Genomic DNA, 27183 nt, shown 5'->3' on the forward strand with positions numbered 1-27183 from the left:
GATTCTGGTTTTGTGAACCGGTTCAGACTATTTATTGAAATATTCCGACTCTTAAAACCCCGCTAATTGGAAGCAATGAAACACAATAAAAACAGATATGTGCCATGTATATTAGGCTATTAACAATTATACTATTTTCCTAACCAAATTGTGCCTTTTTCATCAAACAGCCTGTGGCGCGCGAGAGCCCCACCTCCTCTCGCTCTGCGCGTCCGCCTGCGCGCGCTTCTAGAGGGGAACAGCGCGCGGTGCTGAGAAATCTCTCCACTCACTCTCTCACATGCATAGAAATGCAGGATTAACCCTGTGCGGAGAAGAACCTTGTGCCAAAACTACGTTGATAGTCTACTTCTGAGGAAAGCGAAGGGGGAAAACCCGAATCCATACGTTCTGCCATGTACTGTTACATTTTTACATTATTTCCGGTAGATTATGGTATCATTCCGTAAAGAATAACGAGGAGCACTATCAAATTTTGTGAGAAGCTGCACTCTCCTAAAACGAGTGTTTGAGGATTTATGGACTGAAACGGGGGGAGCTGCTCGTTTTAGAACCATTTTTGTGTTGAGAAACAACAGCAAAGACATTTGAACAGCCATCAGCCGCAATTTCTCGTTCATTAACACTTAAATGAGTGCCGACGTTATCAAACTGACGCGGAGTCGTGGGAATGGCGTGGAAAATAGCGCGGCTACTTATGGATTGTTTTCCAACCGAAGGATTTGATGTTTTCTTGATGTGTGGATTCTTTAAATCAGGTGTTTAGGGGTCCGCGTAACCTCGAAGGAAACATCATCTGTAGTTGATCCTCAGACGAGAAGCCTCGGTCTTGGCAGGAAAAAAAAAAGTGATCGACGAAGGTAGGCAACGAACTTTATTGTCGCCACTGGAAAATTAATAAAGCTGAGGGGAAGGTTCGATATGTCGATGGGTCACATTTAAATATTCGACACACCACGGCGATATGCCATTGCAGAAACTATAGGCGTTTTGAAAGATATAGCCTATTGATGTCAGTGATTTGTGCGCGAGCCCTTATTATTTCGATATTTTTACCACATTCGGATGGCGTTTAAATTTTCCAGAATCAATCGGGCTGCTTATATAAATATACAAATAGCCAAATGGCACTTGTTTGTTACCGCTTTAGTCGACGCGACGCGAATTCAGGAATCTTATTAAATAGCGCAGTAAACGGTTCTGCAGATCTTTTGCTACGCATTTTAAGCTGCAGAACATTTATTCGTAATCCAGCTGCGATAAAGATAGTTGACGAACGACCAGTTGAATGCATGCTACTGTTTGCTGCGCGCAACTGCAAGTCATGTATAACATATTGTCGTTTAAAAACTCGCCATCTAGCCGCACAGGGTTAGATTATTCAACAAGGCTGCAGATATAAAGGAAATCGCAGTGGAGCGCCCACCTGGGTTGGCTGGGTCAACAGCAGGATCAATGTTTGGTCAAATCCCTGTAAGGCTGATTACAGGATTCCCCCTTCCACCATCTCCACCCACAACCCTCTCTGAGCTCGAAGGAAACGATGATTTGTATCTACAAAATGGGGTTTAAAATACAAAATAATACTAATAATTAATAGCCTAAACAAATATAGAATCATTTCGTAGCCCCAAGAAGATTATGATGATGATAATAATATTAATAATAAGTATTGTTGTTGTTAGTAATTGTCGCATATACTGTGTAATATACATCAATAACAAATATTATTGGTTTTTGCAGTTACCAAATAAGAAATTATACTATTCTTAATCTTAATGACCTTATGCAAAGGATATTTAAATCCTGTGTTGGTCCAAAACTTATATTTTTTCCTTCCAAAAAGAAGAAGAAGAAAAACAGTGTATGATCTTAAACAGTCATTACTGAATTCAGTTGTCTGTAAAATCACAGCATTTGCCCATAGGTTGGACAAAATGGGTAACTGATTTAATTGGACTGAGCTGAAATGCTAAACCTGTTGAACCTGAATGAATGTGATAACAGATGATTTACAGCACTGCTGAAAAATAAAAGGTCACAATACTTCAGGAAAAATGAAATGTCTGCATGAACTATCAGTCTCAAGAGCAGAGCGAGAATGACTTCCGAACTTGTTTAGGGTGGAGTTCACCCGTGTTAATTTCTGAAATTGTTGCAGGTATATTGTGCAGTGTAAGCAAGGCTTGGAATTACAAGTCTGAAAGTGCTTTTGCTGTAATTTCAACAGACCTCTGAATATTCTCAGCGCTGTGTGAGATTGATACACTGGCTGAATTTGGCTGGTTTTCGCTAGGTGTACCAGCTTTCACTAGGGAGGCAGTCCATAGTGAGCATATGTTCTGTTCTTTGCCTCTCCAGAGCGTGTAACCAGAAGATGTCTTTGAAACAGACTGTATATTTAATGTTTTCATCCACATGTTTTCTGGTGCTTACACTTGAGTTCAGAGCTATTATAACAACCTTTTGTTCATGAGGCACTCTGAGTTGAAAATCAACAGCCCTTAAATAGTTTGTTGAGTGTTTTTAGACTCTTATCAGGATGAGATTAAGTGCTTATGCTCTTGGGGTGTTTGAAGAGTCTCTTATGTAAAGAGCATTGGCGTGTTTCATTTTAAATATTATTTTTATGATTTGCTGGATTCATGTTTGAATCTGTGTCAATTTGTTGTGGCTGTTGAGGGAGTCAAAAACATGACAATTGCTTCTACAACCTGTCAATGAAAGCAAGCTAGTAGCAAGTGAACCTCCCTCCTACACATTTCTTCTACAAAATGTTCTAACTTCCCTGTGAACCACCCTACAAATGCAAAATGCAAAAAATACGTCAATGCTGGAACTGAGGAAATAGCTTCAAAGTTTTTTGATTGATATTTATACTCAGTTTTCTATGAATCTGTGGATAGTTCAGTCAAGCCTGTCTATCAGAGGACAGATCATAGACCAGGAGACCCAATTTCAGTGATAACCCACTTTTGACTAAATGTGTAGTTATTGTGCTTTGTCTTTATAGGGCAGTGCAGCGTCAGTGGATTTCTATTCATTTTAAATTGTGTGGTTACAAATAGCCAATGATTTGCAGCAGCATACGTAAAACCTTTTAGGTTTATAAATAAAAAAACAAAACATGATGCACCAAAAAGCCGCAAAATTGCGTTTTCTTCACTAGGACATAACGTATAGGCCAATATATACTAACCGTTATGAGTATTTTCACACATCTAGCAGTAGATTCAATGTTCAAGTCTTACCACATTACTAGGGTCCACCTTCCCACTGCCATGAGTGCAAGTTATTGCCTGGGCCTTCAGAGGCAGTGCTTTATGCCACAGTCCCTAATCATGTTTTTACCCTATACACTATCAGCACAGCTACATCGACAGGAGGCTGCCCTGCAAATGCAAAAAGAGGACACATCAATACCTGGGCAATTAGTGCATCAATACGCTGCACTCCCAATCTTAACAGATACAGAGGAATTGGATTTCTGATTGGATTTCTATGCATTCTTGTGTTTAGCTATTTTGTATAACACTTATTTACTTTCCTTTGGATCATGGCCGCTTGCAAAGCCTGTATTGATTCTGTTTTGACTCATGCTCCATTTTAGACGTTACATGGATGTTTTGCATATAAACATAGAGTCTCTAAAGGCCACAGCATTAAGTGCCACAGCTCAAAAAAATGTCCACTGTCCTTTAAAGGCACAACATCTCAGAAAATAATTAAACTCTAAAACCATTCGGTGCTTAAAAAGAAGAGAAACCTGGATCCAGGGGAATACAGATCAAAGCAGATGCTAAACTACAGGATAGTGATTAATGAGGAGGTCTAGCAGGTTGAAAATCAAACATGAGCATTACAGTGTGTAAATTAGCCTGAAACTTGTGAGCCTTGATAGGAAAGATATTTTTCCTCTGTCTTGAGTAAATCTGTACTTTGAGATAAGGGCTGGCCTTTAGGTGCTCTGTGACCTGGGAGTGCAGCGTCTTAATATACCAGTGTTTCCGAGGGGAATCTTTCAGCCTACTTTCTGTGATGCTGAATGGTTCCTTTGCTGTGTTAGCAGTCTTCTTAGTACCTTTTGTCTCATCAGCACTTTGCATTGAGAAACTGCCTATTTTACGTTATGGGCCAATCAAATGAGTGTAACCTTCATTAAAGGGAAGTCATCCAAAATAATAGCCCCATCACTGGCTGTGAATATGTATTGGATTAAGGGTATGTTGAGGAAAGTGCATTATAAACTGCGTATAAGATGGTTTAATTTATGTTGCAAATAGTACAAAGCTTGCTGAGCTGTTGGTTTGAGCCTAACAGTAACCCATACCTTCTTATTAAAAAGCCCATTAAGATGTGTCTTATTACGTGTTCTAAATCATTAATTTTCAAAAGCAGCTTAGCTTGGACAGGCATTCAAAAGGGTGCTAATTAACATTTTCCTGTGTGGTATTTCCCACATTTCCCAGATTTAAGCAAAGAAGCATTGTTGTAGCAGTCATGCTACTAAATCATTGGCTGAAGTTGAAAACATTAACATGGTTTCAAACACCTTTATGAACAACATTTGTACAGTAGGCCTTCGTTTCCTTTCGTCACATACAAGTAATTGTCTGCTCAAAAATGAGGATGATAAATAATGTAAGATAATGAGAGAGGATGCTTTTAGTGGTGTCGGGGGAAGAGCCATTTTCCGGAGAGCTTTTACAACTCTTAGCCTTGGATTTAGTGCTCACAATGTGTACACAAAACAGTATGTGCTGTGTGAATTCTGTTTCACCAATGGCTAGTCCATCAACAGTAAAGTAAGTTAAAAGAAAAGAAAAAAGGATGTTTGTTTTTCTCTGTTTATTCAAAAGAGAACCGCGTGACACACTTGTTTATGATTGAACATGTTTTTCACACTGTTTTGCAGACTGAGGTGTTACCTCTCCGAGGGCCCATGGATCTCCCTGTGGTGTTGTTTCTGCTGTGGGGACTGTTACTGGACTTGCTGAGTGGTGCGGTGGGTGGCATTCTATACCGCGTACATGAGGAACAGCCTCCGAGCACACTGATTGGCAGTCTGGCAGCTGACCAGGGGCTACCAGACACTGGACACCTGTACAAACTGGAGGTGGGCACTCCCTATCTGCGGGTGGATGGCAAAACTGGAGATATCTTTACCACTGAGATCCCCATAGACAGAGAGACACTGAAGGATTGTCGTAATAAAGGCAAGCCCTGCTTTCTGGAGTTTGAGGTGTCCGTCACAGACCTTATTCAAAATCAGAGTCCACGGCTGATAGAGGGAAGGATTGAAGTGCAGGATATCAATGATAACACACCACAATTCCCCTCACCTGTCCTTACCCTCTCAGTTCCAGAGAACACCCACATGGGGTCACTCTTTTCAATTCCACTGGCCACTGACAAAGATACAGAGAGGAATGGAGTAGCTGACTACACCTTAACGGCAGGACCAGAGGCTGTAGCACTCTTTGGTCTGCAAGTTGCAGAGGATCGAGGGGAAAAATTGCCTCAACTCATTGTGTTGGGAAGTCTTGATCGAGAGCTAAAAGACTCCTATGACCTGACCATCAAAGCTGTGGATGGAGGCAATCCACCTCGCTACAGCAGTGCCTTGCTGAGGGTTGTCATTGCTGATGCCAACGACAATGCACCCACATTTGAAAAATCCTCCTATGAAGCAGAGGTTGCAGAGAACAGCCCAGTCGGACACTCCGTGTTACAGGTAAAATGGCAAACATGCTAAGTCAACCTTTAGATCCAAACAAGGCAAGATAAATTGTCTATTGCATCATGTCTGAGTGTGAAATGTTAATGAGCACTGCTGTCCCAACCTCCCAGCTGTCTGTTCTTCACTTTGATGCTTTACATCAATGGAGCGGGGCCTGACTTACCACATTCACTTACCACTTTCTTAAATGATTAGAATAATCAATTTTGATCATCACATAACAAACTCATTTGGTTAAAAAATAAACAAGTATATAAATTACTATAAACTATTGTAGATTAGTTTTAAAGAGATTATTGAGATGAGCTGATTATCTGTATAGTTTGTTTTTAAGGAACCCCACTCTCTATAGATAGCCAATGCCCCAGAAATCCTGTTATGCAATACTCTGACTATGTTCCCAGTTTTGTGATATAAATAGATTCCCTGTGTTCAAATACCCAATATTTAATGCCCAATGTCTAATGAATGTTGTTTTGCAGTCTTGTCCTATTTTTGTAAAATGTATTGACTATGTGTAAAATCTAGTTTGATGTTATTTTAGAGTTTTACATTCTCATTTATTTCTGTCAAATTTTCTATTGCAGGTGAGGGCTAATGATTCAGACATGGGTCCTAATGGTGAGATTGAATACACATTACATCAGGCCATTGATCCTGTGCCAAAACTGCTCCGGATAGACCGCTCATCAGGCATCATATATGTCAAAGGCCCGTTGGATCGTGAGGAGATCAACAATTTGAAATTTTACGTCGTTGCACGAGACAAAGGTCCCTCACCCAAAAGTTCTAAAACGTATGTTTCTATTGATGTGACGGACCAGAATGATAATGCACCAGCAGTGGAGATTCGAGGCATTGGTCTTGTGACCCATAGTGATGGAGTAGCAAACATTTCAGAGGATATGCCAGTTGGCACAGCAGTGGCTTTGGTACAGGTTTCAGACAAGGACGAGGGAGAGAATGCCGTGGTGACCTGTGTGGTTGCAGGTGATGTTCCTTTCCAGCTTCGGCCAGCCAGTGATTCATCCGTTGACAACAAGAGGAAGTACTTTCTGCAGACCACAACACCCCTGGACTATGAAAGAGTTAGGGACTACCGGGTGGAGATAGTGGCAGTGGATTCAGGCAATCCAGCTTTGTCCAGCACTAACTCGCTGAAAGTCCAAGTCACTGACACAAATGACAATTCCCCCATTTTCTCACCAACCCTGTTTGAAGTTGAGTTTGCTGAGGAGAACCAACCAGGAGAAAAGGTGGTAGATGTGGTTGCCTCAGATGCAGACAGTGGCACTAATGCAGAGCTTGTCTACAGCATTATTGCGGATTCTTCAACAAGGGGTCTTTTTGAGATTGACCCCAGCTCAGGCGAAGTACGTGCTCGAAGCCCTCTTGATCGCGAGCACAAAGAGCGCTATGAGTTCCGTGTTACTGCAGCTGATAAAGGGGTTCCGAGTCACAGGGGTACTGCCACAGTTGTAATCAAAGTACTTGATCGGAATGACAACGATCCTAAGTTCATGCTGAGTGGCTACAGCTTCTCAGTCTTGGAGAACATGCCACCTCTCAGCCCTGTTGGTATGGTAACAGTACAGGACATGGACGAAGGTGAGAATGCTCAAGTGCAACTTTCAGTGGAACCGGATGTGGGCAAATTTGTGATCCAGAATGGTACTGGCACTATTCTGTCAAGTATCTCATTTGACAGAGAGAAAGAGAGCAGTTACACATTCCGATTGAAAGCTGTAGATGGAGGGGACCCACCCAGGTCATCCTACGTTGGAGTGACCATAAATGTTCTCGATGAGAATGATAATGCACCGGTTGTCACTAAACCATCTAACTCATCCTTTATGCGTCTTTCCCCCATGGCTGCTCCAGACAGTGTTGTAGAAGTGGTGGAAGCAGAGGACATTGATTCTGGTTCTAATGCTGAGCTAGTATACAGCATTGCTGGGGGAAATCCACATGACCTTTTTTACATCTCTCCATCTAATGGCGAGATCACACTAACAAAGGAACTAACTCGAAAACATAGTGGTTTGCATCGACTGGTGGTAAAAGTGAGTGACAGAGGCAAACCATCCCGCCATGCTATTGCCTTGGTACACATTTACGTAAATGAAACCATTGCTAATGTAAGTCATGTGGAGGCACTTGTGGGGCATAGCTTGTACACCCCACTGGACATGGACATTGCAGGTGACCCAGATTATGGTTTGGCTGCCCAGAGAAGCAACATTGTATATGGCAGTTTAGCAGGAGTGGCGGGAGTGGTCACTGTGATTGTTGTGGTGGTCTTCATCAGGCATCGACTTCAAAGAGAAGCAAAGAGTGGTTATCAGGCTGGCAAGAAGGAGACCAAAGATTTGTATGCCCCCAAGCAAGGGCCAAAAAGTGGCAAGGGGAGAAAGGGTAAAAAAGGTAAGCCACCAAAGTCACCTAAACCTCTTGGAGAGGATGAGGAAGTCAGCCTTCAAAAGAGTCTGAAATTTAACCTTGATGGGGTCAACGACAGCCCAAGGATCCATTTGCCTCTGACATATCCACCTGGAAGCCCTGACCTAGGCAGGCACTACCGTTCCAATTCCCCATTGCCATCCATCCAGCTCCAGGCCCAGTCCCCATCTGCCTCCCAAAAGCATCAGGCTGTCCAGGAGCTCCCTGCTGCCAACACCTTTGTGGGAACAGGCGGTGATGACAACTCCACCGGCTCAGACCAGTACTCGGATTACAGCTACAAGACCAATCCACCAAAATACAGCACAAAAACGGTACCAACATTTTTTTCTGATTTTATATGTATAATGCAGTAATGGGGGGAAATGGGTTTTGCAATTACTAATATGGGTCGTTTCAACATTGTTTAGAATGGTACTTGTGCTAAAATAGTGGGTGTTGATATATGAACATTTTAAAAATATTTACATTTGCTAAAATATTATTCTCATTATTATTCTCAAGTGTGTTCCCTGAATTCCCAGTGTATAATGTGAAAACACCATCTTGGCATACAAGAATCTGTCTGCTTGAAAGATGTCAAAAATGACTCTTGTATTACATCATGCTCCCTGTATACTCTGGTCTCCAATTCACTGTCTGAAAATGCACTTCAATTTACTTTGTGAATAGACAATTACAAAGGTTCAGCCATGAAATGATTTCATTGTACTTGATGTACAGTGTAGTGTGGTTGAGTGTAAAATGGCCATATTTGCTAGAGCTCATGCTTTCTCTGATTTCTAATGTAATCTGATCTACCCAGTGAGAGGTGCCCATCTGACCTGCTGCTATTGAACAAGTCCAAAGCCATTTTCTTTGGCTCAGATGGAATTTCAATCTGACCCATTCAGCATGTTAATTTTCGTGTAAAGCAATTGGTTCTATGATGTGGATCGAGGGGAAATGTGAGAAATTTAAAATTGAGTATAATATCCGGTGAGAGTGGTAGTAAAGTTTACTGGGCAGAGGAGACGGAAAGCAAGGGCACATGGGTCCTGACTCCGTCAGTACCAGTCTGGTGTTTGATAAAGCCAGCAGATGCTAGATGACAGTCAGGGTGAGTGCAGGCCTTGCAGACTCACTGACTGGGGAGAACAGTTACCCACGGCATCTCCCACACCGTGATGGACAGCATATGGCATGGAAGTGACAATAGACTCCAGCTATGGAGTGTGTGCTGCATTGCTGTGTATTGTTTGTGTGTGTGTACTTCTAAGTTTCTGCATGCACTCATGTAATCCGTTTGTGTGAATGTGGGCTGAGGTTCCTGTGTGTGGACTGATTTCAGCAAGTCAGCCTATTTGATCAGATTCCCGCTTGACGACATGCATTACATAAATGGATATTTGTATCTGTGAGAGTTAACTGATACGCATATAAACAAGGGACAGATGTTGACTCGTGTGACATCTCTTGGCAGATGTGAACTCGTGAGGAAACCCCCTACATCCCATCCAAAACCCACATCAGGCTTAACAGATTGACCAAAATAAAAAATTAAAATCTCAGCCAAACTGAGTGACAGATGTGCAGAGTGGAGCATGACAGAGCGAATGGTAATGCGCTCACCGGTGACTCGTGCGTGTGGCAATGTGATCAGGTGCGTCTGACACCCTCAGCTCAAGCTCTCCCACTTTAAGCTCTGATGAGTGTAAACACAGTGGCCTTGTTTGCCGTTTATTGCCAGTGAGGATTGAGCGTGATGACTGGCTTCACTGCTTTCCTTCCTGGTCCGTAAAAAAACTCATTAAGAGGAGTTTGTTTGTTCGGAAAGACTTATCCTGAGGTGTGAAAAAAAAAACTCAATGCTCAATTCACAGGGGCATGGCCTGACTCCGTGAGGAGAGATTTGTTTAAATGTGTTGCTGTGTGGTGTGATTGTGCATGTGTCTTTCACAGTTCATGGATCTTCCCAAAACTCTCTCCCTATAACCTCCAAATGTGTTAGACTGTGTGACAGTTACCAAGGGGACTGTATGGATTTATCCAGTACAGTGCTGATAATTAGCTTGGTCATGGCAAAGATCTAACACCTTTTTAGTGACGTGTTCCTCTTTCTCCGGAACAGCCTTGAGTGAGAGACATTAGCGCACAGTCGGGATCAAGGGAGAGACCTTCCCAGTTATTTTTAAATGGGCGTGATGAGAGCTTGTGAAGCTGTAAATCTGTGCTTAAATTAAATCCATACAATTAAAATGCCTTATTAGTTGGAGATAACACTCCGTTTCCCCTTCTCTTTACCATGGGCTGCCCTTCATCTCCAACTGGAGGGAGGAGGATTGGGAGGTAGGGATTCAGGTTGGATTTTGGGGTGTGCTTTAATTAGGGAAACACATCTCATAACCTTGCAAGAGCCAGTGTGTTGGAAGAACACTCATAAAACAGTTTGATTGTTTGATTCCTTTTGTGTGTCGCTACTTGCAGTAGAATTAAGCTAGATGCAGTCACAGTTTGCACTGTTCTTTTTTATTATACTTTTTTTAAATGTAAATTAAAATGACAACTACCATATGGACTATAAGTCGCATTTATTTAGAAATGTATTTCACAAAATCCTAGACCAAGAACAGACATTTAATCTGGAAAGGCAAGTTATTCAACTACACAATAGCACACAGAACAACAGGCTGAATAGGTGTCCGGCATGTTAACGTAACACATTAACAGTTATTCAGCTACACAATAGCATAAAGAACATATACCTGGGAGGCTGAATAGGCTATTTTAACATAAGCCAGCGAGTCCAACAAGTTATCGGTCAGCAAGTTCACCAAGCTCCCGCGATCTCATTCCACAACACTGAATCCATTGAATTCTTCCTCTGTGTCACTTCTGAACAACTCCGCCAACTAGAGCGTCCTCTCATGGCTGTAGACGGTAATGTTTTCTCTTGGTTCATCTCAGTCAGTATGAATTAATTTTGATATATAAGTCGCAGGACCAGCCAAACTATGAAGAAAAAAAACGTATAATCCGGAAAATACGGTATTTTATAAATTTTATTTCCTAAATAACACTAAATTCACTAAAATGTCCTAAATTCACAACTGACTTTCACATTCTGACTTGCAATTAATGCTAATGCATAAATTCACTAAGATGTTACATGCAGATGTTACAGTAGTTGTAGTATTTTATTTAGATATATCTGATTAATTAAATATGTGTAGGATGCTTTTGGGTTTGAGTCAAATCTCTAACAAAGTGCTTCAATTTATCGATTCACTGGTCAGCTTCAGCTCACACAGCTCAAGCGGGGCATTTAAAGGCATCATTGTCCAAAAATCTGCATAATGTGAATGTTAAGAATTCGTTGTGTTATTCAAACACAACTCCAAAAACAATGTTTGCCCTTAACAAGTTGCCTTACTGGTTGGACAAACGGGTTGCTTCTCTCCCAAACGTATTTGTTCAGCCATTGTATTATATCCAGGCCAGTCGGGTCGCTTATACCGATTGCAATTATGTGTGATGCAGCTAATGGTGCAAAAATAGCACACCTCACCTTTAATTCACTAATCCATTTTTTATTTGATATCCCAGCAAAAAAAAAGTATTGTGATACAGTCAGACAATACAGATAGCATGTTATAAACATTTATCATACTATGATATAAGATTTATAAGATTTAGCTCACTCTTACTCTGTCGAGACTGCTTTTACCGTCCAGGGGATGGCAAAACTAAGTAAAAGCAGTGAAGTGAAGGCTAGCAAAGCATTGTAGCTGAAAAATAGCTCCAAGCTAAGCCTTTTCCTGCTATCTCCACTCCATCTCCCTGTCCTTATATCTACCACACACGTCTCATATTCTCTGGCAAGCAAAGCTTTAAGATAAGAGGATCTACCATAAAAAATGTTGCCTCTCTACAGAGCATTCTTTCGTTCTCTTTTTCTTCTTCACTTTAGTACATTATGCACCCTATATAACGAAACCAACGTGGCCATAAATCAGCCCTGGTACTACCAAGATATAGTAAGTACCTTTAGAGCCCCCTGCTCTTTGTATGGCTCATCTCCTGCTCACATATTCTCTATGTAAGGCAGTCCTGCCTTTATGGATGCTGCCTCAAGGCCCTTCCCAGAATCCCACATTTTGAGCATCTGCTCAACCCAGCTCTGGCTAATATCCATAGCAGAATGCAGCCGTAAACCTCAAACCTGGCGCCCACCCTCTCAGATCTTCCCTCAGTGAATACAGCCCATAATACCCTCAGACTGCTCCTCATTAGAGCACAATACTGCCGGCACTCAGCTCCCTCTCGGTGGACCAATCTACTGTCAGGTGCGAAGGCCTCACAGGCTCATGCTCAGCGTGAAGACAACTGCTGCACTTACAGGAATTCCAGATTTCAAGGCACCCTCCCTTCCTCCAGCCTGCAGGAGCAAACAACTAAGCAATTATCAAGGAATACTTTGCAATGATATTCTACTGAGATCACTCATACTGAGGGAAATTAGCACAATAAGGCAATTCCATTTCAACTACAGCTGGTGCACTTGTGTCAACACGGCAGATGCCATCTAGACAACGGGAAGGGTCAGATATGCATTCTTGTTTGTACAGAGTCTCACGAGAGGGTCTCTCTGGGACTAACAAGTCTCTGCAGGCACTTATGGACTGACTGGTCTTGGCTGACACTTCAGAATCGATTGACCTAGACAAGTGCTCAGGGATTTAGTGCACTGGGCAGACATATTCCAAATGAGTAATCTTGTCCGGTAGTGATAAGACTGTATAACCACAAAGTTCTTTACAGTTCTTTGCCATTTTGTAGTCAAACCACATTTTGGCCAACAACCAATTTTAGCATGTTCAAGCCAGTTCTTCTGCCAAACCGATTCACTAGATATCACCACTCTGTTGGATCTCTACTTCAAATAAATGAGACCGACATGACATTTTGAGTTTGGGCTAATCGATTCTCATGATCTTGACAAGCACACTGGGATGGGCCCTGCAGAACTGACACAGTAGAATTGGATCATCTCTCTCTGTCTCTCTCTCCCCTCTACCTAAATCTCAAAAGGACATAAACTCTTTCAAAAACTTGGGATTTGAGTAGTGGAAAGGCCTGCGTAAATCTGTATGCCTCTGGTCCAGTCCTTATATGCTTTGTTGGCGATTTTAATCTAACATCCCAATGATTACCTGTTAAACAGGATTACAGCCCCAGCCCAGGAGGTGCTTCACTGGCAGGAGACTGCTTCTCTGTCACCGAAGGAGATGGCTGATGTTGTTGAGCCGTTCGACAGCGAAGCGCAGTGCGCTACAGCAGCACACAGATGTGCGACTAATGATAGTGTCGTCGAAGACGAGGATGACAATAATGATAATGATTATGGTAATATGCAAGTGTTCACAGTCAGATTCATTTCCTCCCAAATATATTTCTGCACACAACCACAAGGAGCCTGATTTATGCGAATGTTGTCTGAGAAGCATTTTTCTACATGGGTGTTTACGAAGCGATGTCATTTTTTTCACTGCGCCGGAGGCACAGCATCTCTGATTTCATCATATTACATTCTTGCTTATGATATGAGAAGAGAAAGCTACGATAAGGATGAATATAGATAGGGTGGGCTGACACAATTATGAACAATTGTCATACAAATAATAGCGATCACTATAGTACTATAATACTTTTAATTAACACTGGAACCCAGCCTACCTGGATAATACATTATGGTGATATATTGATAAAAAGTACCGTAAAAAAGACATTTCATGGCATTTCTACATTGGCTTATTATACATTTGGATGGTTATATGTGATTGGAATTTAAAGTGCACAACATTCACAATCAGCTAATTATGTAATAATCGTGACAGGCTTATAGACAGTGAAATTCTCTCTAGCTGTATGCCTGAGCAGATGAAAGGCAGTGGTAGTTGTATTCTGTGCCCCGTTTCATTTCACTGCTGACAGGAATGCGTTCTGTGAGCCGCCGATGGTCAGAATCGCACTTAATAAAAAATGAGAAGCTCCTTTAGGTAAAGCTATGTAGAGGCTCAGCTTCCTGATGGCATTGCCTTTAGCTCAAATATTTTATCACTGCTCATTCCAGCCTCCTTTACCTTCCGCCAGGCAGATTAGTGCTTTTATCAATAAGCAGCTTAGCACCAATGCTCCTCTCAATAATGTGCTATGCCATTTCTCTCCTGCTGCTGTAACTCTTAGATGATTCTCTTTCTTTCAGTCTTCCTCTATCCCATCTGAGTGGTTTTACTTGTTTTCCTTAACATTGGTAGATATACAGTGTAAAAAGCAATTGGTGAAGAAAGTTAAAAAAACAACAACGTTATTTTCTTTTTGTAGGTTCTGTCAACAAATGTCTTGAATTGTCTTTTAAAGGGATAGTTCACCCAAAAATTAAAATTCTGTTGGAGCCCAGATTCATCAGGCTCAAATAGAGAAAGAATGGTTGGGAGGGAGCATGAAGAATATTTTTCATACATGAATTGGCACCTCTAAGTTAAATTCATTGAAAGTCTTTGGAATGTGCTAGAGGAGACTTTACAGAGTGCTTGACTCTTGCATTGTCAAGACAAGATCTTGAGCAAAAATGTATGCACCTCTTGATGCAAATTTATGTCTGAAAATTATTCTTCATGCTCCCTCCTAACCATTGTTTTTTTTTTTTTTTTTTTACAGTGCAGTGTATATTAGGGTCAGGAATTGAAAAATAAATAGAAAATATCAGTATTTATTGAAGAAATAAGCACATACCTAAATTCCATCATCTCTCTGTGTGTGCACTTTATATAAAACCCTCCAAAATTGCAATGAGTCACAGTGCTAAACCATAATTTGTTGTTTTGTGGCTGTACGGTATTATTTAGACACATTTTGTTGAGGTATTTTTTCCCATATTTAGATGCTGTGTTTTTGTAGTGAAATCTGGCAACATTGTCTCTGAGCACTGAGATCTCTGATGTGCATTTAAATGTATCATTGACACTATTGTACAATATGAAACTCTTTGTGAATGCAACTTTATTTAGGCAAGTTGGGGCAACACTTGAGGGAAAACTGTCAGGGTTTTAATATAGATTCAAACAATTGCACATTTTTTAGTATCTGTGTTTCAAAGAAGCACTATGCTAGATAAAATATAATTACTTTTTACAATGTACTCTTGCTTCAGTTTTTAGTTCTGTCTTTTATGTTCTGTCTCCCTGCCTTTGTCTAGCTTTATCTTTCACTATGCAAATATAAGTTATTTTGCTCATTCAAAGGCCAACAAGGCCAATCAGATTTCTGAGGTGTCAGTAATGAAGTGACTCATTCTCTCGGTGTGATGAAAAATCAACTTTGCATGATGTAATTGTCTCGTCATTGGCTTTGCATGATAACTGTGAAGCACATTTCTCCGTTCGATGTGTTGCCATGGAGAAATGGGCAACAGCTCTGCATTTGCTGAGGCTTATAAGTATTGATGATATTAAAATGGAAGACACTGTAAATAAAAAGGCAAACAGTCTTCTGAAGACTGGAGTCTATTTCCATTTCTTTAATATGATTTTCATATTTGACAGACTGAGAAGATCTTGTTTTGCCATCTCGCTAACACTCATTAATTTCAGCAAGCACTGAGGAAACCACCAGGATCGCTGATAATATATGTTTTGGAAGTTGACCTTCCCACCAGGCATTATAACTAGCTTGACCAGCTAAACTAACCATGTTGAGTAGCACAAAACCAGCATGAACCAACCTAAAGAGTCATGCCAGTCTAAGATGCTTTTGTCAGAGAGGAAGAAACAGCCAAAAATAGCAGCCATTTTACAGCATTATTTTTAAGAAACTTGCTTTTGACTCTCTAAATCCAACAGGAATCGGTTTAGTGGACACTGGCCTAGTCTTGTCTGTGATGGGTCAGGGGGAAAGTTTCACCTGCAGAGAGTGAAGTGAGGACAAAGGCCTCTCAGACATCTCACACCATTAAAGTGGTAGAGATTCAGATGTGGTGGAACGCAATCCATTAAGTTCCATTAGAGAGGGATACATTCACACATGGATTCGCACCTTAACAGCCTTGCAGTGGTGTGTTGTTACACTTACAATCAAGTTTCATTATTCAGACGCTTCATTCATATATAATGCAAGTTACAAACTACCAAGAGAAAACGCGGTTTCATATTTGGCCATGATACGTGTCATAGCAGAAAAGACGCCTGGGGGCAGACTTGGTAGAGCTTTACTTTTATAAACCTACTGTTAATTTCACCTACTGCAAGTATACTCCTAGCATGATTTGCAATTTGCATTGGAAATCAACAGGACATGCTTTGTGCACAGAAAGAATGACAGGAAATGAAGGAACAGTCCTGCAGACATGACGTGGTGCTCTAATTCTCTGGCTTTGAGCTGTCAGTGACTCAATCATGCATCACACCCTGGCACAAACAAACAAACAAGAAGATACAACTAAATCAATTCTTCAAATCCAGCATTCATCGTCAGAGGCTTGTCAGTCAAGCCCCTCGACAGCCCCAAGACAGGCCCCGCTTGTACTGAGATGTCAACGAGCAGACTCAACTCCTGACCCCGTCAAAATACAAGTCCTAATAACATCTTTCGCTCTTTATCTCCACCCCTGAAGAGAACTGCTACATAGTGCAGTTTTGGAGAAACCAGCAAACCAATTATGCTGAAATTGTTCAACCCACATCTTCAGCGGCAGGCGTGTTTAAGGCCTAGTTTAATATCCGAGGCTTCAAAACTATGCGTAGTCATGATGGAAAACATTAATTTTCTTGTGTCCTGGATTGGAGAATAATCCACTTACCGGTAAAAAAAAAAAGTGCGAAACTACAAAAAAGTGCAGAGGAGATATGCTGTTGCATAATTCTCTCTCTTGCTTCTGCTGGCTGACATGAGCAGTGATCATTATTTCTCTCACTGTCTTCACCCCACTGGGAAGGTAGGATATTAGAATATTTCATGAATATTGAGCTCTCTCTGGCTTTTTGTCAGTGGCAGAAATTATGTTTGCTGCTGTTTCATGTTGGCAGTAAAAGGAACAAGGCTTAATTGCATAAGTCTATAAAATGGGGTGAGAAAGAAGAGCTTCTGACAATGTGAATTGTTCTGATGCGCCTCATTGTATTAGTCTGAAAAGCAACAGCGTCAACCCGAATATATTCCAGGATTAGGGGGGAAAGAAAGGAGCGCTGAATGCGTTCAGACACAAGCCCGCTCTTCGAGTGCCCCGCAGAATCAGTCTTCAGTTGTAGTCGTCTGCGAGATTATTTTTAGGTTCAACTTGACGATGTGGCGAAACATGCTCAAATCCCCCTGGGATCAAGCAATGGTACATTTGTAATTTTATATTGGTCTGTGTACGTGGTGTTGATTTCTATTTAAATGGATGATATTTCTTACAACATTGATTCCGGAAGCTTTTCCCCCACCACCCTGTAGATATGGTCACTGGTGTTGAATAACATGGCTATACTGGATCCAGATCCAATATTTTCTACAATGTTGGAATCCCTTGTCTGACTAATAACTACCAACTGGTGTGACAGAGAGCAAGAGAGAAAACGAGAGACGAGACACGCAGAGAGTGCGTCCACTGCAGTCTAATCCTTTATTTCCCGTGGTAAGAGATTCTTCGGGTGAGTGCTCTAAAGCACGTTCAGAGATGATTATTTGCATGGCAGTCTCACGCTCTTATCTGGATAGAAGGCATGTTTAAACACAAAGGCCACTGAGAAAAGAGGCAGAGATAGCACTGGACAATGCACCAGTGATAATTATCTGTCCAAAAGCACTTGTCAGGATGATGAAATCCAATTAAAGGGCTTTTTTTTTTAAAAGCCAGAAAATGGGATAAAACCACGAAGTTGATGCACAGATGGTGGTCCTTTAGGGAAAGGAGGATTGTCATCATTAGCTCTGTCATCTCGCACCATGGCGGACATGTTTCGCGTGATATTTCCTTGCCCTCGCTTTCTCAAGCCACGAACCTCGGCAACACAGACAACGCGCGATTGCTGCTCTGTCAGCATAGATTAGACAAACATCCAATCTCTTTTACTCATGTTTTTCTGTTACCATAATATGAGAAGATAATTGATGATAATAACACATCATTATCAGCGTTATTTCTATGACTGTAATCAGAATGCAGAGCAGATGCCCTTATCTGCAGTTGCTGACATGGCTCTCAGTTGTCCATTATGCGCTTGGATAAACAGAAGAATTCAGGTTAATTATCTAGCTGCTGGAAAACACTCTATCCGTTCCCAGTTGGAGTCTGAACCGGCAGCCAGCGGGTCACCTGCTTGACCGTGCACCATGAAAGTGAGGAAGAAATAATTGTGTTATATTCAGAAATTGCTCTACATTGCATTGGTAATATTGTAGTTTGGACAGTCACACCATTAAAGCTCCATTGGAAGTGAATTTGAAAGACACGGAGAGAGAGTTTATTGCAGATGCTGTGCTCTGCCATTCATTACACAGTGATGCTCTTTGAGTGGACACACAACACCAATAAACAAGTTTGTGCATGCTGGACTGCTACCTCAGCTGTGGCCTTCCTCACATCCTACAGCCATATCAGTCCCAGCAGGATAGAGAAAAATAGTAAGAGAACATTAGACGGAGGAAGAGCGGGTAAAAAAAACATTTTTTCTAGCTGTTACCTCTGTTTCATAGAAGAAGAAGAAAACCTAGGCTTGTATTTCGCAAAATCCCCCTGTAATCAATTATTTTATCCCTTAAACCTCACCTTTGATCATCAAAATGACATATTTAAATATATATTCTTTGGGAAAAAAAAGCTTCATGCCTTAAAAAAGCTTGAATGTAACTCTACACCCTTGCCTCATTTAATATACGCTTTTCTATGAATATGCAAATTAGCCCCTCACTCACACCAGCTCAGAGATCCACTCGTTGACGATCACACGTTGACGTGATTGGTTAAAAGTTAGTTTGTGACGTCAGAAACACCAGTGATTTCATGAGACTGCCTTTGACTCACTGTAGTTTTAAGGAGAAAATACTGAGCTTGTATGTTTGTCTTAAAATATATTAAAAACAAAACATAGACATATAAACAACATTAAAAGCTGGATTTTCAACACAAGGTGACTTTAACAACATGTATATAAAAATCTAGACAGCCAACCTCACTACCATCGTGACCCATCCATAGCCCTGTACTTCCGCTACAGCATGACAGGGTCAGATGTCCAGCTCAGTATTTGTGAGATTAAGAGGTTTGTCTCCCATTTAAAACAAAGATGTTCTGTTTTATCGAGTTGAAATAAACTATTCGGCCAGGATGAAGATAATCAAAAGGATCCTCGAGAAGCTCTGTAGAACAGGATAGAGGAAATCCTATAAAGCTCCTCCTCAGGCTAAGAGAGTATAAGTGTGTGTGTGTGTGTGTGTGTGTGTGTGTGTGTGTGTGTGTGTGTGTGTGTGTGTGTGTGTGTGTGTGTGTGTGTGTGTGTGCGTGTGTGTGCGTGTGTGTTTGTGTGTCCGCGCACATGCCAGTGGGGGGACTTTGATCGGGGGGGTTTTAGGAAAAGGATTCGGACAGTGACAAATGAACCATAACCTTTTCTCCTCCAAGTGCTGTCCCCCGTTAACACCCTCTTCTCCCTCTGTCACTCTTTTCCCTCTGTCTCCAGCTTATTATTGTCTTTGTCCGCTTCTTTTGAAATGTCTTTGTGTTCAGCGTGTCCCTGAAGAAATGGCTCAAGGCAAGGTTCTCAATGTGTGGCATGAGTAACACTAAACACTTAATTCAGAAATAGGTCTGCATCAGGGTTGTGCACTTTTTTTAAATTGAGATGTTTTTTATATTAATAATGCCATCTCCAGAAACTTTTATGTGTAATATTTTTGTACAAAGTATAAAATTATTAAAAATTATAAATATATTTCTATTCATTTTCTTAATTAAAATTAATTAAATTATTATTATCAATAATAATAATAATAATAATAATGGACTTGGTCAAAAACCCTAACGTCTTAAACATGGAGCTAAGGTACAAGAAACCTTCAATTCAGTTCAGACTCCAATTAATAAATGGAAAGGGAGCATGTATTACATATTATAATACCAGCAGTGACTTCTTAATATGTATTTAAAATAATATGGTCCAGTCCAAATGGGATTTTAGGTTCGGGGTAAGAGGGTGGGTGAGGAAGCTCTTTTCTATCTATAATTACCATCCTTATAATAGATATTTTTGCTTGAGTTTAGAATTGAAATGCCAGGCAAGGCGACTATTAATTGCTTGGCTACATCTGCACTTGTTTTCTCCTCTCTCTCTCTCTCTCTCTCTCTCTCTCTCTCTCTCTCTCTCTCTCTCTCTCTCTCTCTCTCTCTCTCTCTCGCACTTCATGCGTTTCCCTCCCTTCTTTGCATTTTTTTTGGATTGCAAGCACTGCAGGCTGATAAGAAGAGAAGAGCAGGGCCACCCTGATGCTCACTGAGCCTGTCTATCTCCCCCTCTCCATGCTCACTGTGGTAACGCTAATGCGACGGGCCAGTCCGCTAAAGCCTCTACACTTCATAACCAGGAACACACGACTGCGTCACACAGCTCAACCGCTTCGCTTTACAGCACACCAGTATCTGCTCCAAATTGTCAGGTTTGGTGTAAGGACTGAAGCCAGGACTCAAACACAAGAGATGATGGGATTTATTTATAGCAAAAAAAAAGTACATGAAAACACAACAAAACCCTCTCTGTATGGAAACACACAAGATCCACCAACACAGCAAGGCAGGACAGGGCTGAGCAGGACACAATAAGGAAACACCACAGACATTCGACAACATCTAGCACAAGACCGAGAACACAGGGACAATAAGTAAGGAAGCAAATGAGGAGGATAACGAGGGAGGACAGGGTGAGTAAATTAATAATAAGATAACAAGGAGGGCGGGGTCAAGACAGGGGAGCACATGGTACAACAAACATGACAGAAACCATGTGCTCACAGAAAACATGACCACCCTAAACCCTCACAAGCCGTATGCTACACAAAACACACACAAGCCCTGACAAGAGCACAAGGTGAGGGAATGAGCACTCAACTTGCATGCTCACAATAAAAGACAAAACATTAAGAATGATGGTCCAGACCAACCGGAGTGACCAAACCCTGACACAATAGCATAGACTAATACATCCATAACCGCCACACTAAAAGAGTGGTAGCTAAAGATAGCCTCTGGTAGATTGCAAAAAAAAAATATTGGCTGTTTTCAAAAGGATGATAGAAGGTAATTAACAATACCAAAATGCAGTATAGCATGAAATGGGAGAGTTTTGGAGATTGGATTCGGCCCCTTTGAGAGGGGTTTCAGCGAGCTTTTAAAATTATCTAGTGTTCACTGTGGCGTGCAATTATGTGTTAGATTGTTTGTAAGACTATCATGGTTCTTCAGCATTTATTGCAGCCCTTAAAGACCTTGGAGAGGCAGATGTTTTCATTACTTTGCTAATACATGAACACTTCAGACAAAATTGGTCTGAATTGCTATACTTATTTAATCATGTTCTAAAAGCAGATGACTGTCTTTTGGTTTCTTTTGATGCCAATCACAAGAGAAAAGCACAATCTCTAATCAAACTTTTACCCGTACCTTAATCGTCAGCTGCTACCCCATTCATATTTACAAAACACCCCTGTACAGCACACACTATTCTGTTTTGTGGACCAGCTGTACACATAACATTCATGTCAAATGAAATCTGTGCAGCACATGCCTATTTTTTCCTAAGTCTGACATTTTTAAAGGCTTATCCGGAGATGAGGAACTACTCACACCTTAACTGGGTGGCAAACTTCCCAAGGCGTAATTGTTAGGTATGCGAAACAATGTCATACTCGCACTCCAATTTCCATCTAAAAATATCAGACTAGAGAAAGCGGCGGCGGAGGCACGAGTCTCCAGAGCACCGGTCCTGAAAATAGACAGTCTATTTCCATTTGTTTTATTTACCAGTTTTTCGTACTCTCGTTATCCTTGTTTGCAATCACTGAGTCTTTCAGCAGTCATTTAGCTTTCTTCCCACTGAATACCTGTTTAGAAATGCATATCTTCCGCAGTCTTTCCCTTTTGGATTAATGTCATTGTAAACGAAAGACCAGAAATGTGAAGTCCGAGCAGCAGCTCTGTGGGTTTTTGTGCAGCACAACAAAAAGATTTGTGCGAACTGCGGGGTCTCGCCCAGGGATGGATTGTCTCTGATTAGCAGTCCATATGAAGTGTCAACCGGGATTTGACAAGTATTATATGAAGCAGGCAATCCCCACTGGAGATTTCTCCTGAGCTGGAACATATTGTCTGCTATTGTTCACCAGAGAGGGAGATGCGCCCTCTTAGACGACCCATGTCATTGTCTGATAAAGCTAATTATTAGCTTCAACTCGTTGGTCGCTTTGGCCGTGTTCTCTAAAAACCTGTCTGTGCCAGTTTTGTGGCTTGTGGAAAGAGGAAAAAGTAGCATATCAGTGATATATTGGCAGAACACACTCTGCCCCATTTTTCTGTGTTCAAGCTTTGTTGTTGAAGATGGCATCATTACGGAGGCATGGATTGGCTCCAGTGTAGGGGAACCCTGTGCCCTCCATTTCAGCTTGGCGCGTACATGGCTAGGGGGGGGGGGGGGGCACATCTGTATCACCCCTCGGCTTTATTTCTCCATCACAGCTGGGGTTTCGCAAGGGTGTGGGCTGAGCTGTCCTGTTTTCCGGCATCGCCCTGGTACCCAGCTGGGGTCCAAATGAAGTATGAACCACTTTTGTCCTGCATTTGATTGTTGCCATTGCAGCACAGCTGGGATTTAAACCAGCCTGCCCTGGCTGTGTTCTACATTCCCCATCTCCATGGAAGCACAGCTGGGGAGGGATGCAGCCCCCTATACCACCTCTGCCAGAGCATCACAGCTTGAGCCTCCACAAGTCTTAGGGCAATCCGCCTGAATTGACTGTGACTGAGAACCTCAAACGCAGCATATGAAATGAGCTTCCCTTCTTAATCTTTAAAGCGCTGCTCGTGGAGGAAAGATCTTTATTTGCAACTGTTGTTTTTCTTAACCGTCACTGAAATACTTTTTCAAAGTGATACTGGTATTTTTTTAACCATAGGCATGGTTGGAATTAGGGCAGGGTAGTGTAGACTACTTCATAATAAAGTATACATTGCAATAAGTATATTTCGATGCAATACATTGCAATTCATAACGATATTATAATTGGATTGCAGTTGAACTCCGTTTCATTCTTTCTCGTGCCAGTTTTGTGCTTATTCGAACGACCTGCTTTTTCAATATTTATTTAAGATATATACAAAGTTCTGGGGTAACACTTAATAATAACAACTAATTAATCATTAGTTAAGCATTAGTAAACAGTTAGTTTATAATTTAGAAAGCATTAATAGACATCAATAAGCAGTTTACAAATACAGCTATAAATGCTTTGTTCTTGATATAAAAGCATATCTATAATGTGTTTAATAATTGATGAATGATCAATTTATAATTTCTAAATGAAGTATTGCATTATTTACACACCAGTTATTTGGGAGTTGTCGGTGGTTCATAAGATCACTTAGAAAGTGTAAGTTTCTGATTTCTGTAAAAAGTTCTTTAAAATACTTAACCAGTTCTTTTGATTTTTTTTTAGGTGATCTTTTCCTTGAAGTCTGTGTCTTTAGTCTCAGCACCGTGCGCATTTGTGTTTGATTTAAGGCGGCTGCTTATTGATAGAGCAAGCGTATTTAATCAGAGTGCTGATTTGGAAGTGATTCAGAGCTCATTTGATATGGCCTGTATTAGCTGTGTGTAGGGGTGCTGTGTGATGAAGTCTGTCTGAATTTAATGTAATTTAATACAAGCTCTTTGTGCATTTGTCCATAATAGGGCAGTATGCACTTGCAAGCACTGCTTCAGGCTTATTTGGTTGAAGGCCATCACTTGGCCACATACCCCCCACCCCGATGCCCGTGGTCACTGACTCAGAAACAATTACTTATGGGGAACTTTGATGATTTGAAAGTAATTCAGTTTATTCTCCTTGATTCCACTGGTAATAATGCTTGCTTGCCTCACAGTCGAAATGACTTAGAAAGAAAAGTGAAGGAATTTATAAGAATGCTACCGTGTTGGTGAAAGTGAGTACAAGAAGTTCACCAAACATGCTCCTGGATCAGCTTTGTTGGTCCTAACATCAGATTTGACGGACAATTTATAGTTATTTTCTCAATAATTGTTACTGGTCTTATTATACATGACTCATTGGGTCATGCTATTCTAAAGAAATATGTTTATTTTCATTCACAACATTTGCTTTCATTAAAATTGAATACACTTTTTCTGCTCATATAACTATGGCTGTGCAGGTGGGAAAAATAACCATTCGTATAACACCCTAGGGATCACGGTCCAATCAAATCCTGATGGATAAAAACTAATCCTGCCTTGCATTATTTCTTTCTGAATTGTACTTCACTCATAAATATGTCACATTATGAGTGGTAAATGCAGTGTGAATGCAATATCATGTCTTTAAAATCAACCAAATTAACTTTATTTACTTTCTTAATTAACATTTCTGGTAGAATTAAGTATGATTCATTGCCTATTGTTCCAAAGAAACAAAATGTCTTCATAGTGCCTTCATCATACTCTGAAACGGCCTTGCTCTGAAACGGATAATGTTCACCAGTAGCTAAATTATTATTAAGACATTGACAGAAATTAGCTTTCTTTGGTGCCTTTCTGGCATGTTTTTCACAATCCAATCTATTCCCAGTGGATAAAATAAAGTCCTGCCCTACTTTATTCCCTCAACCTATGTCAGGCTTTACTCAGAAATGCCATGTTACAGAAGTTAAATGCATCTCGAATGGCGTTTCATGTTGTCTTTTACAGGAACACTGGGGTCTGGATACATGTGGTGGTTTCAAGATCAGAGATTAACTAGAGGGTGCCTTAGAAGGAGTAATAGTCGGAGATGGAGTGAGACGGTGTACGGAAGAAACAAGCAAACTGAAAAGAGAGGTTAGAGTTGCCTTGGATTGAGATGGTACAGAGAGAGTACTCATGCAAGAGATGGGGTCACATCCCAAATGCGGAATAGAGGTCAACTAGCGGAGGGGGTGGAGGGTAGAATAAAGGGGGATAAGTCATGCCGAGTGAAGATACGAGGGAGCCTCATGGGCCGGAGACAGCCGAGGTTGCTAGGAGACAGTGGGATGAGAGGAGATGTGCCGAGCACATACAGAGAGATAGTGTGCCAGTTTGAAGACGGCAAGCCTCGTGCCAGTGATTTCAGAAAGCTGCCGTTGTGAAGGCATCACACTAAATGAGCACAAGATACACCAAAGCGAGATACTAAACTGGGATGTATCGGCACACCAGCGAGCACGGGCATCTGGATAAACCTTCCCTCCGACTGCAGGCGCGCTGGTCTCGACACAGCACGGTGTCAAAAGGGGAAAATCATTACACGCAGCAGCCCAGCCCTGTGTATGCATAATTTAGATGGAAGATGTATCAGTAATTGGCAGGGTTTAAACATCGTGAGCTGAGGTAATTGAACAGTCTTTCTACTAATGGAAGCATGTCAGACATGAGCTTCCACCCAGCCGACAGTGAGTGACATGCACACTGCAGAGCCAAGAGAGAAGGGGAGAGAGATACAGACTTGGAGGAAGGAAGCGAGTCAAAGAGAGTGAAAGACAAGTCACTCTTCTCTTTGAGAGGCTGTTGAGATGAAGATGTCATGACGAGGGAAGATTGTGTTTGGCTAGCTCGCTGCCACAAGGCTGCCCGGACAGATTGTGCCTCCTTAATGTGAGTTTTAGTCAGGGTTGTCATTTTGCTAAGCAGGCCGAGGGAGAAATGAGACAAACCTTAGAGTCCCTTCGGCCTCCCCGGCGGCACCCACTTTGGAAACGGTCCCATTTACCGTATGACAAAGAAGTCCATCTGTGTAGTAAGCACCAGAGACACTTGGATTATATATATTAAAAAAGTGGATCCAAAACAGCTGTCACAAGCAGGAATTGCCAGTGACAAAGAGAAATGGAAAAGGGTGAACAATTCAAACCTACTATTACATTCTAAAACTCTCCAAAAGCACTACTATAAATGTCGCTTTCCTAATGTACTGTACCAGTCAAGAGTTTGCAATCATTACGATTTATAATAACGTCTTTGAAAGAAGTCTCTTATGCTCACCAAGACTGCAGTGTGAAATAATATTACAATTAACATTTATTTATTTATTTATTTGAGCATGAATCATTCTGCTCAAAAAGGAGAGGGCTGAAGCTATAGCTTATAAGCGCCCACCCCCAAAATTAATAAAAAATAATAAAAAAATGTTCCTTCCACAATAGAACATAGTGCAAAAGCAACAAGACTACCACAAGGACAACATCAATGACCATCAATAAACCGTACAACAATCGTACAAGGGAACATAGAGCAAAAGCAACAAAACTAACACATAGACAACAACAATAAATAGTACACAATAGTACCAAGAAACCGTGCAAAAGCAACAAAACAAACATAAGAACAACATCAATAAATAGTACTACAATAGCACCAGGAAACTTAATACAAAAGTAACAAAACATCACTAGGACAACATCAATAAATAGTACTACAATAGCACCATGAAACATAGTGCAAAAACAACAAAACAATCACAAGGACAACATCAATAAATAAATAATGCCACATAGAACCAATAGTACCAAAGAACATTATTGCAAAGCAACTAAACAACCACAATGGCAACATCAATAAGCAAACAAAAGCAACCAAAGATGATTATGTGCACTAGCAATAATGATTGCACCTAATAATAATTAATTTCTTCTACTCTATATTTTTCAAAAATCTTTAGTTTGTATTTATATTTGAAATGATTGATGTTTG

The 27183-nt window shown here is 41.0% G+C and overlaps 1 protein-coding gene across 2 annotated transcripts in view; it reads left to right on the forward strand.

The window, feature by feature from the left end:
* Positions 1–266: 266 nt before the first annotated feature.
* The window catches only part of pcdh1a (protocadherin 1a), a 78935-nt gene continuing 52018 nt past the window's right edge, over positions 267–27183 (forward strand). Inside the window, exons 1-3 of one of the 2 annotated variants that reach the window (XM_079600542.1) lie at positions 267–860; positions 4916–5734; positions 6328–8514. In XM_079600542.1, the coding sequence (XP_079456668.1) occupies positions 4943–5734; positions 6328–8514 (2979 nt within the window). In that variant the 5' untranslated portion in view covers positions 267–860; positions 4916–4942. Of the gene's footprint in view, positions 861–4673; positions 4806–4915; positions 5735–6327; positions 8515–27183 lie in introns of those variants that run through there. The other variant, XM_079600543.1, reaches the window with a different exon arrangement.

Source organism: Phoxinus phoxinus (assembly GCF_949152265.1).
Source record: "Phoxinus phoxinus genome assembly, chromosome: 23".
Lineage (NCBI taxonomy): Eukaryota > Metazoa > Chordata > Actinopteri > Cypriniformes > Leuciscidae > Phoxinus > Phoxinus phoxinus.